This window comes from Hyposmocoma kahamanoa, unplaced genomic scaffold, assembly GCF_003589595.1.
Source record: "Hyposmocoma kahamanoa isolate Upper Pololo Valley unplaced genomic scaffold, ASM358959v1 78, whole genome shotgun sequence".
Taxonomy (NCBI): Eukaryota; Metazoa; Arthropoda; class Insecta; order Lepidoptera; family Cosmopterigidae; genus Hyposmocoma; species Hyposmocoma kahamanoa.
The window spans coordinates 5,954,014-5,966,470 of record NW_020653945.1 but is presented as its reverse complement, the minus strand read 5'-3'; the positions used below and the strand labels follow the sequence as shown (position 1 = coordinate 5,966,470).

Below are 12,457 nucleotides of genomic sequence, written 5' to 3'. Positions count from 1 at the left end.
TTAAACAAATGCTGGTTCATGGAGAGCTGAAGCACATAAAGACTGGTAATTGCATTCCTTTGCAAGAAATTGATATCTTGACATACAGCAGACCCGAAGTGGCCATAAATAAAACTACTTGCAGAGATCGATTAATTGAAGACGAGGACTGTTCACAGGGAACGTCTTTATTCATGGAGGATCATGACTATTTATCAGATCCTTCCAGGTTAACTGAGTATTCGATACGCGTAATAGAATACATAGCCGGATTCATCGTCCGAAAATTAAAAGAAGAAATCCATTGTGAAGACTGTATATCGTCAATTATTAATTCAGAAAAATACCCAAGCCTGCAGCTGAAAAAAGACAAAGGTGGGCTTTACTTCCCAACGAAAGATGTGGTCATAATTTGCCAAATCAGTGAAAAAATATTTCGGGGTCGCATGGACCTGCATAAAAAAAACCTGCCAATTGTTTTATCCCAAGTTTGCCTCAAAAATTGTGTAGGTTTATCACTATTTCCTAATAATATTCATTTCCAAAATAAGTCTTTATTCGACAATCATTATCCATTTTTAATAAAAGCTATTAGCCTGAAATATTTTAAAACAAGAATATATTATGCAGCTAAAAAAATGTCAGATCGAACAGAAAAAGTACGTAATTTTTATAACAAACTTGTATTATTTAAAGGACAGTAATATATGATTAATTGATTTATTTATAACATGGCTAGCTTAAAATAAGCAAACGTACATAAAACGGTGTCGCATAAACCTATTCCAGATTTTTCTGTAGGTACATCGCTGCATATCACATTGCCTGTAACAAATAGAAAAACAAAAAAGCAGAATAAAATTATATGGTAAGAAGATATTCGCAACGAGTCGCATTTGGAGCAAACTTGCGTGATTCATTTTTGTGGGAGTGTGAAACTATTCTTTCTGTTATAAATATTATACGGCGTGTTTAATTTTTCGATAGCAGTTTAGTTTATATGTTTTAGTAACTTTGTTTAAAATAAGTTAGGATTACGGGTTTTATTTACGAACGTTAATATTTCATCATCATCATATCAGCCGGAAGACGTCCACTGCTGAACATAGGCCTCCCCCAAAGATTTCTAAAATAGCCGGTTGGACGCGACGTGCATCCATCGGATGATGGAAGGATGAAAGATGTATGTCAGGACCGTAGCAAGTGCTCTGCTTACCCCGACGGGAAAAAGGCGTGAAGTATATGTATGTATGTATGTATTTATCTAATATGGACAATAACGTAACGGGGCGATAATTCCCGTATTCATTTTTAACTCCTTATAAATTGGCCTGACTACACTTATTTTAAGCTCGGGAGGGTATTTCCCCCGAGATATATAAGATTAGCTATTGCGCCTGAAATATTTTCCCATATTGATTTGATATCAATAGCTCTAATTTTATCAATTCCGGGCTTTGTTCGTGTTAATTGGTTTTATAATCTTAGTAACATTGTACGTATATATCAGTCAATATTGTCGACATTGTTACTATTTTATAAATAAATACTTATAAAATAAATGTAAATCCTCTATTAAAATTGTTTCTTTTCCTATAATTACTTTGTATGGCTTAATAGTGCATAAATAATATTAAAACACCATTGAAAACCTTTTTGATTTTTTTTAAACCTTAAGTTTTTGGAATAAATTATTGCGCAGTGCAGCTTTACTTTGACTAGTTACCCTGACGCTCTTTATTTAAGTTTTGTACAGCCAACAACACGAATATCGCCTTCAGCGCAACGGAACGCAAACCGTCAATGCTGCCGGCAGCTTATAACTTATAGGCCATGAATAATAAGAGGATAGAAAAGTTTATAAAAATTTCGATAGGTTGTTGAACAGCAATGCCGCATAAAAAGCCCCCAAAACGGGTAAACTGTTTTGTTATAGTGGCAACATTGATTGTTTACATGTGTGCATAGGAAGAATATCACTATCTCTTACCGTATACGCGATGAGCTTATCTATTTATTCTGTATCTATGATATATAGCAATGCTTTAACCAAATGGAACACGCATGTCGATATTTGACGTTTTGTTTGTTCCTCCATCAAACCGCTTTTGGTATATTCGAGTTTTTTGCATATTTTGAAAAAAAATCCTCGCATTGTTAAAATGTTTTGTTCTCGGAAGAGAACCTAACTATCGATGGGTAAGCTGAACATTTCCTCGTGTTGATTTAAGTAGTGCAGTTTCGAGTGTAAGTCAAGTAGTAATTGGTAGCAGTGTTTGTGAAATAAATGGATTTTTCTGTTGTTTCTCTATAGCAGGCAGTGATGGAGTTCAGTGAATTTAAAACTAATGAGATATTGGACCCGGTAGATGTTGAATATTATGCAAATAAATCGCGGACACCAAGTCCCACGCCGATACTCACGACAAATGTGCCCTGTGATTTGGAAGACATTTTGAGCGACGTAAGTACACAGGCGTTACTTTGTTTATTGGTAATTTGTCATCAAACCACCGTAATGTCACTTTATAGTGCAGTAAACAGATGATATGTACACGTTTAATTGTTGCCTTGGCCCCTAGCTTTCATCAATTGACTCATTTATGCAAATTGGTACAAACCAATTTGCCTCATCAGCTGATATTATATTCATGTTGATTCTATAATTAATTTTTAATTAATACATTTATTTCAAGTGTCAAATTAAACACAGAATTGCACATGCATAACTGTTATATTGTTATTTAATTTAATACATTATAGTCCAGTTTTGTGACATTTACATTAATTGTTTGTATTGCATGTTTTTTTTAATATATAATAGACACACCCTTGGCCACAATCTCACCTGATGTTAAGCGACAATGTGATCGATGATGGGATATTTCTAAATTATGTAGAAAAAAAAAATATAATAATAACAAAAAACTTACTATTCCCACCTACTAATACTAATCTCTCAACAAGGTTTTAAAAATAAATGGGGAAATTTGTCATAATGTACCAACAACAAATAATATTTTTGCAGTTTTGTAATTTTAAATAAAAATTACAGTATGTTAAGTAGAAAGAAAACGAAATGACAATTGGTTAAAAATAAATTACGCTGATTACCTACTTGATGCGGAAAACAGAATACTTTATCCATAGACATTTACACCAAATAAAATTGATAAAAGAAATCAGGTATTGTGTATCTCGAGTTAATACGAGTGCATACTCCTTGCACGCATGTCATTTTTGTTTGTTTTGACCTTTGTGTGATGTTTTTGGACTAATTGTTCAAATTAACTTTCATTGCAGTCGACTTTATGCTAGTTTTTGTTAATTATTTTATTTATTGTTTAGTTTTTTTGGCAACTTAATAACATAGTAATTGAATCCTTTTTATTATGTCTATTATTTGTTCTTAAATTACTTTGTAAAGATTCTCTCTTTGTTAAAAGTTATTTTGATAACATATTTAAATTTTACATCACAACATCTCTTGAAACTTCAAGTCTCAAACATCATTGGAATTATGCTATGTGAAATTAACTATAATTCCTAAAATATTATGACTAATAAACTAGGCTATTAGTGTGAATCCTCCTCATCAAATTTCATCACTAAGTAGGTACATTGATAATTGGATAAACAGGTATTAAATTGATGAGGAGATAAATTAGGAGGCACTTTACTTAAACCATTTGCTTAAAAAAGACCATGACTGGCAGCAGGAAGTGTACACAGATCTTAACCTCTTAAGACCCAGTTAACTACAATGGGAAAAGAGCTAATGTTCATTAAAGTGTACTAAATATAATTTACTTGGCTCAATCAAGCATGCCCTCAGTTTTGTATCTAAAATTTATTTTTCTAGATACCATATCAACACTAGGAATAAGCACTATGTTAACTTGTATGTTGTCAATTTTATGACACCAAAATTATTGCTATAAGTTATGTATGCCAAGATGCCATATTATTCAGGTAATTTCTTAAATTAAAAATTAAGAAAATAACTTGAGTAGGTACTGGAGAAGAAATAAATTAAATATAAATGCAGTTTTTGTTTATGATTCAATAGCCATCGCCAACGATTGGAAAGCAATAATAATTGCATACACAACCAATTACAGCATCCTAAAATCTATGAAATTGTTCAAATGTGCCAATTTAATTTATTGTGAGTGCTGACACCTTGTATGTGCCACATATTTTTTATTGTTCCCTGCTGTGTTTTCTGTTAAAGATATTTGTTTTTGCTATTGTTTTTATTTCTTGACTTTTAGTTTGTTTTGTTTAATATGGCTGTTGTTGCTTTGCCATGCTGAAAAGATTCAAAAGATTGTCCTCAACAGTCAAGTGCGGTAATTTGTAGTGCATCTAGGCAATTATATTGATAGTGAAAAACAAAATAATGGACCCCTCCTGCCTCTCAAAAACGTTGTATAGATGTATGAAGAATTTGTATTGCATTGAAGGCATAAAATCCAACTAAATTCAAATGCCATTTCAATTGATATTTTAATATATTTGAGACTCATAATGTAGATTAAAAACATTGATATCATATCACTAATTACCTAATAGGTTAAACTCTTGTTGGTACACACTATATATTTATTCATTAAATCATCGAAAACTTTTTATCAATATGCCTCACCTCTAGCAAATGCAGTCTAATGAACAGGGATTGGAATAGGTAGAGTTTTTTTACCTAAACTTTGATGAGCATAGAGAGAAAATGGAGACTGCCTTACAACAATATTTTTTTAGGACCTGGACCTGTTCGGGACTCGTGAAATCACTTAAGTACATTAAAAATTGAGGTGATTGGGGAGACTACTTACACTATATTTATCTTAATTTTGCGACACAGTGGGTCGGATCAGCGATATTGCGGATATTTGATTTTTTTTCACGAAAAAAATTGCAATTGAAAGATCCTAATGTCCTAATTAAATTTTGTCATGTCACATTTTGCCATAAATCAATTTTAGTAGGAAAAAAATAAAATGTGTGTTTGTTGTGTGTATGGTACCATACCTATAGTGCCCCATTGTTACAAAGTCAGTTGATCCAGTCTTGGAATCACTACAGACATATTATTAGACCTATCTTAAACATACACATAGGACATATTATTAAACCTGTGAATACGCACTACTTATACCTCCTAAAAAATATTGTCGTAAGGAAGTCTCCATTTTCTCTCTATGCTCATCGAAGTTTAGGTAAAAAAACTCTATCTATTTTTTGTCTAGGCTCCTCGAAGTTTAGGTAAAAGCTCTGCCTACTCCGATCCCTGCTAATGAAGTAATCTTTGTCCGTTGTCGTAAAGATAAATTAATTTAAAAAAAGTTTCTCTGCTCATTTCTTACTAATTTGATTTTACTTTACTTTAATTTTATGTATTTGCTTAAACAAAATCTATTCACTTAAAAGTGATACTTATAAAAATAGTTTATAAAATACGTAAATTAGTAGACATCATTACAAGGACATAATATATTATGTAGAATTTTGTGAAGTCTCACAGGGTTATCCTAGAAAATTTGTAATATAGTTCAGATTGGAATTCATGGATATGAATTTGATTTGTTTTTATTATATATGTGCGAGAAATAAAATATAAAAATAATAGAAAAAGTGTTTAAAAGCGAAATAATTTAGGCTTTTTCTACTCAGAGAAATCCAATTTTGTAATAAACTAATAATTAAAAAAGTATTTATATTTATTACAAGTGTAATTAGTGCACAAGTGAAATAAAGACTATATAATATGCTATTATTATTTAAGTATTTTAGTACGAAATGTAAAAAAAGCATTTAGACGTGTAGTATGAATATCAAACTCCATAAATAGATTGCAATTATGTGCTAAATTGCTAGTATATTTTTGTGCACTATTTTACAAATATATTTTTTATATATATCTCTCCTATATATATATCTCTTTTTTATATATAACCCACCCAACCATCGAATATTCGTGCAACAATCCTGGAAAAGCGCCGTCTAAGGCGAGTCTGGCATCAGTCGCGTCATCCGCTGGACAAATATAGATATAATAAGGCATGCATAGAGCTCAAGAGTATCATCAATGCATCAATCAACTCTGTAGTTAACACTAACTTGCATATGATGGACTCTACTGGACATGGTGAGCACTCACTTTGGAAGGCAACTAAAGGCTTAAATAGACCCCAACAACAGTACCCTCCTATCAGAACAGAAACGGGAACATGGGCGAGAACAGATACAGAAAAGGCGGAAGTATTTGCTAAGCACCTAGCTGAAGTGTTTCAGCCGAATGACAAAGTGACCGATGAAGAGTCTGACTTGGAGACAGCTCTAGCGCAGAACCTTCAAATGTGTTTACCTCTTAAACCTACCTCTCCAAGAGAAATTGCGCAAGGAATAAGATCATTACATCCAAAAAAGGCCCCGGGATTTGATCTTATCACTCCGAAAATATTAAAAAATCTCCCAAGGAAGTGCATTACATTTTTAACCTGTTTGTTCAATGCCATTCTCAGGACGGGTCACTTTCCATCCATATGGAAGATTTCCCAGGTAGTAATGATCCACAAACCAGGAAAACCTGAACAAGAGGCTTCCTCTTACCGGCCCATTAGTCTAACGCCTGTGCTGTCTAAGCTCTGGGAAAGGATATTACTCGCCAGACTCAAACCGCTTATGGATGACTGCTGTGTTGTGCCATGTCACCAGTTTGGATTCCGTAAGTCTCACTCAACTATTGAGCAGGTTCATCGGGTATACCACACGATCCGACAGAGCTTTGAACACAAAAAATATTGTTCTGCGGCCTTCCTCGATGTGCAGCAAGCCTTTGATCGGGTGTGGCACAAGGGATTGTTGGCCAAGGTTAAAGACAGTCTTCCACACTCGATGTTTCTTCTCATAGAGTCTTACCTGTCGGGTCGTTCGTTCCAAGTTAAACACAGAGAAGCGAGATCAAACATGTACAATATCCTGGCAGGCGTACCACAGGGCTCAGTCCTCGGCCCGGTTCTGTATAACATCTTTACATCGGACTTACCGATATCGGATAACATCACAGTTGCTACATACGCCGATGATATAGCCCTTTTATCCGTTGACGGGAATCCTGTTACAGCTAGCACAAATCTCCAACTCCAACTCGATCTTACCCACAGATGGTTCTGTAAATGGCGCATCCGGGCCAGTGCCACCAAATCGCATCATATCACATTTGCACTGAGAAAAGGAAACTGTAATCCAGTAAGACTTGGTAATGAAATATTACCACATTCTGATTGTGTGAAGTACCTCGGTTTTCACTTGGACAGACGTCTCACATGGAAGCATCACATAAAACGAAAAAGAGATGAAGTCAATCTCAAATATCGTAACCTTCATTGGCTCATGGGAAGAAATTCAGCATTATCAGTAGACAACAAACTTCTAATCTACAACTCGGTCTTAAAACCCATTTGGACATACGGTATTCAGCTGTGGGGTGTGGCTAGCAAGAGTAATATACTTTGTCTCCAACGAGTGCAGAATTGTATCCTGAGGGCAATAGTCAATGCCCCTTGGTTCACTCGTAATGAAGAGATCCATGGTCATCTAAACGTCATATCGGTAGCTGCTGAGATCGACCGACATAAAACTAAGCACAAAGAGCGACTATCCTGCCACCCGAACCCACTCATCGCGGAACTTCTAGATCCATCAACTATGGTCAAACGGCTTAAGCGAGGCCATGTTCTATAGTTGGGAGGTGCGGCACTGGCCGCATCCACCAAAACACGTCTTTTCTCGTTCAAAAGATTCGCTTATGGCCTGGCGGCCGATTGCAAATGAAGTAATCATACAAAAAAAAAAAAAAAAAAAAAAATATATATCTCTCCTTCATATTTGTAAACCACCAAGAGATAGTTCAGAAAATTAAAGAGTTATTGATGATAATAATAATAACTACAAGGCAATCGGTAATCATAGCAAGGGAATTCACTCAGGGGCACAACCTGACACATAGATCAGAATCAATTTAGACAAGCTCATCAAGCTCCTCATCAAGTGCCCACAGTGAAAATCATTTGATCGCCAGTTTATTCCAAGTCGTTATTATTTATTTATTTATTTTATTTATTTATAAGTGCTTTACATGTGTTGTCGTTACAAAAATATACTTATGAATATACTTATACAATCACAAACACATACTTTCAAGAACCTTATAGATTTTTTTTTAAACGGCTTTAAACCAAAAATATGTCTACCACTTCAACTAATTCTAAATCTCTCTATAAATTATGTACATGAATATTGTCAACACGAAAATGATTTTGACTCTTATTAAAGGTAAAACCACATAAGTGACATTTTCCACAAAAAAAAATCTCTAAATTATGTACCTGTTCTAAGAAAATCACCATCTTTCTGCAGGTAAAACTCTTATTAAGTTTATAGCTTTTTCGTTATTGAGTTTTACGTGCAGAAAGATAGTGATTTTCTTACCGTACCTATATAAATTAGAGACTTGTTTAAAAGTCACTTATGTGATTTCACCTTTAAACAGACAATATTTTAGTACTGACAATTGCATTGCACCATTTTAACATGACACTTAAATTCAACTCTATTCCATTTGCAATTACACAGTCCAGCACACTCTTGACTGTATCTAAACCATTTTCAATTTGCCATTGTGTCTGACACAATGAAAAAAAAAATGCTGCAGTGTTACAGGGTGGTTATGAAGTAGGCGTCGAAACTCAAGAGGATTTTTTTATGATACCAACTGACGGGATGAACAAGTCGTGCAACTGATGGTAAGGGACACGACTGTCCATAACAGTTGCATTGCCGCTCAGAGCTTTAAATGGCAAAGATCTGAGAGGGAGACTGCCACTGCACCAGTAACATTTCGATTTTGAAGGGTAAGGATGCTCACATAACTACTCGGCGGCAGAAATTGGTGAGGTGGCAATCACAGACCAAATAAATATGGCAATACTTCCCTGGTATTGTGGATATCAAAACTACCAAGATTCATTTACGTTTTTTTGGAAATAAACAATCTAAAGCAATATTATATGGTACCGAAGAAACTACCACTTTTTTGGTGAAATTACAGGCACATGGGACTTGCCAACTTATGTCTCAGGGTGACGAGCACAGTAGCGTTACCCCTAACATCTTGGCTATTTAAAGTTCTTTAGTGGCACTGCAACTGTTATGGACAGGCGTGTAGCTTACCTTCAGGCGCATGATTTGTTCGTCCCGTCAGTGGATATTATAAAAAAAACTGTATGACGAAAGATGCTCGCTTTGACGCTTATTGAGTATTAGCATAGACATCCTGTAGAGCTAGCATAGTAGAGGTCATCTTTCGTACATTCATTTAAAACACCTGACAAAATATGGTAAATAATAAAATATAAATGTATATATTATAAGCTACACCAGTTGACTCAAGGTGGATGTATCAAATGGACCATTTCACTCGGAAGTCTGTGATATTTACGTGCATTATTTCTTTTATTTTAGGCAATAGCAGAGAATCTTCAAGGATCTCTCCGCATAAGTCGAAGCCAGCTTATCAATCAGGAGCTAACAATACGTCCAGAAGCAAATATAGAGGCAGACGTACCTGACGGTCTCGACCTCTATAAGGTGATCTTCGAGGTAGAGAGTGACCCAGAGACAAAAGAGAAAATGAGCGATGCAGACGGGGCTACCGCTATCCAGGAAAATAATGCGCATAAACAGGTTAGTGGTGTATTGATTTATATTTTGTACAAATTGTTACATCTGTGTAATGTTGGGTTGTGAAAAAGTATATATAAAAAAAATTGTATGTATTTTTTTTTCCAATATTTAAAATTTTTCCAACTGTCTCCCAATTAGGTAGGCATAACTTAAGAATTTTGCAAGGTACAACACTGGTTTTGCTTCGCCTTTATCTCATTCGCGCTATTTCATCAACATTCTCATGCGCGCTATTTCATCAACGCCATCTGTGCTTTTGAACAAATATGTTTGTTTGCGACGTATGATGAATAGAACATGATTTATTTATTTTATTATTACGTTTATGAGCCACTTTTGTCCAATTGCTGGGATAATAATTTATTTAATTATGATATAAAAATATTAGAATGAAATGTAAAAAAACCATTGAGACGTGTTGTATGAATATCAAACTCCATAAAAAGATTGCAGTTATGTGCTAAATTGCTAATATATTTTTGTTCACTATTTTACAAACATATTTTTTATATATATCTGTCCTTCGTATTTGTAAACCACAATTTTAGGTGTAATAATGAATGAAGCCGTGGTAACCTAATGGTTTGACCTACTGCCTCTCAAGCAGAAGGTCGTAGGTTAGAATCCGGGCTCGCACTTCTGAGTTTCTCGGAATTTATGTGCGAAATTGAATTTGAAATTTATTATGAGGTTTTCGGTGAAGGAAACCATCGTGCAGGTTTCATCGTGATGGGCCAGTGTGGCGGACTATGGCCTAAACACTCGTTTGAAAGGAGACCCGTGCCCAGCAGTGGGACATAAATGGGTTGATGATGATGATGATGATGATGATGATGATGAGGTGTAATAGTGAAAATTTTCTTACCTAATCAGCTGGTTTGTATGACAAGCATTACAAGCGTTTTCAGTTCTCCACTTACATCTCTTCTGTAATAAACCACGCATAAAAAAAATACGTGGTAACACTTCATTAATCTCAAACAAAATAAAATCCATTTACGACATAATAATCAGTGTAACGTAATCAAAACGACCTAACGAACCGTAGTTACACATACGTTTTAATACGTAGTAAAACCATTTTGATGTTGGAATTTATTTGACCGTTAACCGTGCAATTAGGGCGTCGAATTCTGCGACAAATTAGTTAACACAAGGTGAGGGATTAAACTGTTCGTGCGCAAATAGTGTTACTGTGAGTTCGTAAATTACACTCCTGATACACGTAAGAATACAAATTTCTTAAAGTTGGAAGAGCACGGAGATATTTCAGTAAAATTTTGTGTGCTAGCGAAATCCATATTTTGTTCATGTGGCGGAATGAGTACCATAATGTATTTTCTTGAAATAGTCAAAAAAGCTATGAGGGGTAAGACCGTTACGGTTATTATGACAAACCTTGAAAAGGCTCTTTAATACCCGATTAGCATTATTCTCGTGTTTTAGTAATATGCGTTGTTATAATGGTCTGATGTACTTTTCTTTTTGGTCAGCCGAAATACTATAAAGCTGATTTGTGCGTTCCAGGAATAATAGCCTTAAAATGCTCCTACTATAAGTACATTTCTGATAAAAAGCAAGATTAAGGTGTTGAAGTTATTTTTGTGATCGTACTAGCTACAAATAGTTCAATATATTTATTTTTGTGACATTTTATATCTGTCTTAAATTATATTTCGTCGCTTCATTCTTTAGATACAAACTTTAACTAGGTAGTCCTTTTAACCTACAAGGTACCTCGCGGGTTTGAAGTATCGATTCTTTACCCCATCTTTCCAACTGTCACTTCATTCTTTTTTCGTGTGAGGCATCGTGCGCACGTGCCATAACGTTTTGTTAAAAAAATACTTTGCCGCCACATACTTTGACACCACTGTCAACATGCCGAAAAGGAAGCATGAAGAAAAAATTGAGCGATATCGTCGAAAAATCCAGAGAAAACGCAGACGAATTATCGGATGACTACGACGAAAATTCGGGTGAGTAAAAATTTGGAATCATGAAAAATAACGATATTCCCGTGTTTTTTGTAAAAATGCCTGTGTGTCATCACGAAGGTAGGTACCTTGTCATGCCAAGAGGTTAACCGTGTGTTAACACGATGGTATCACGTAATCGCTTAAGCGAACATAATTATGTACGTTACGTTATTCTCTAATAAAAATTCGAATCAGAAAGAATAAACGTACACCTGAGGTGGATCGTGTATCCTCGCAATGGCAATTTATAATGTTATGTATTTCTTTTTCGCACTTAACCAATGAGGTTAACCGAGTGTTAACACGTGGTAGCTACTTAAACTAAGTAAGTGCATATTTTTATATCCCTTTAAGGTTTAGCAACAATTTCGTTTTCCCTACCCGCCTATATTATTATTTTTTATTGGTAGCCACATTAGCGCAATAACTTTGTTATCGTTTCTTGTAGATGTCGAACAACACAATTACGCCGACCCAGAGTCCTTAGTCCTTAGATGCACTAGAACAAAATTGTACAAAACGGAGTCTCAAATAAGACGGATGGCGACCAGGAACAAGTTCCGATTTCGCAATTATACCCTAATATTCTCACCGCTTTGGGCGAGAGCATAGAAGAGGCGCCAAAGTTCGGCCCCAAAAATTCACGAAAATTTGTCGCGTCTTTAGATGCCCATACTTCGAAAAGGCATGAAGAAAGAAACAAAGGACACCGTCATCAAAGAACATTTGATTCCAGAAAATTGCCCATTACT

At 34.9% G+C, this 12,457-nt stretch overlaps 1 protein-coding gene across 1 annotated transcript in view; it reads left to right on the top strand.

Annotated features, from left to right (window-relative positions):
• Positions 1–2,094: 2,094 nt before the first annotated feature.
• Positions 2,095–12,457, top strand: part of LOC113233215 (rab GTPase-activating protein 1-like) — an 80,811-nt gene continuing 70,448 nt past the window's right edge. The window contains exons 1-3 of the mRNA XM_026468254.1: positions 2,095–2,178; positions 2,294–2,443; positions 9,505–9,726. Coding sequence (XP_026324039.1) covers positions 2,303–2,443; positions 9,505–9,726 — 363 coding nt within the window. The 5' untranslated portion in view covers positions 2,095–2,178; positions 2,294–2,302. The remainder of the gene's footprint in view (positions 2,179–2,293; positions 2,444–9,504; positions 9,727–12,457) is intronic.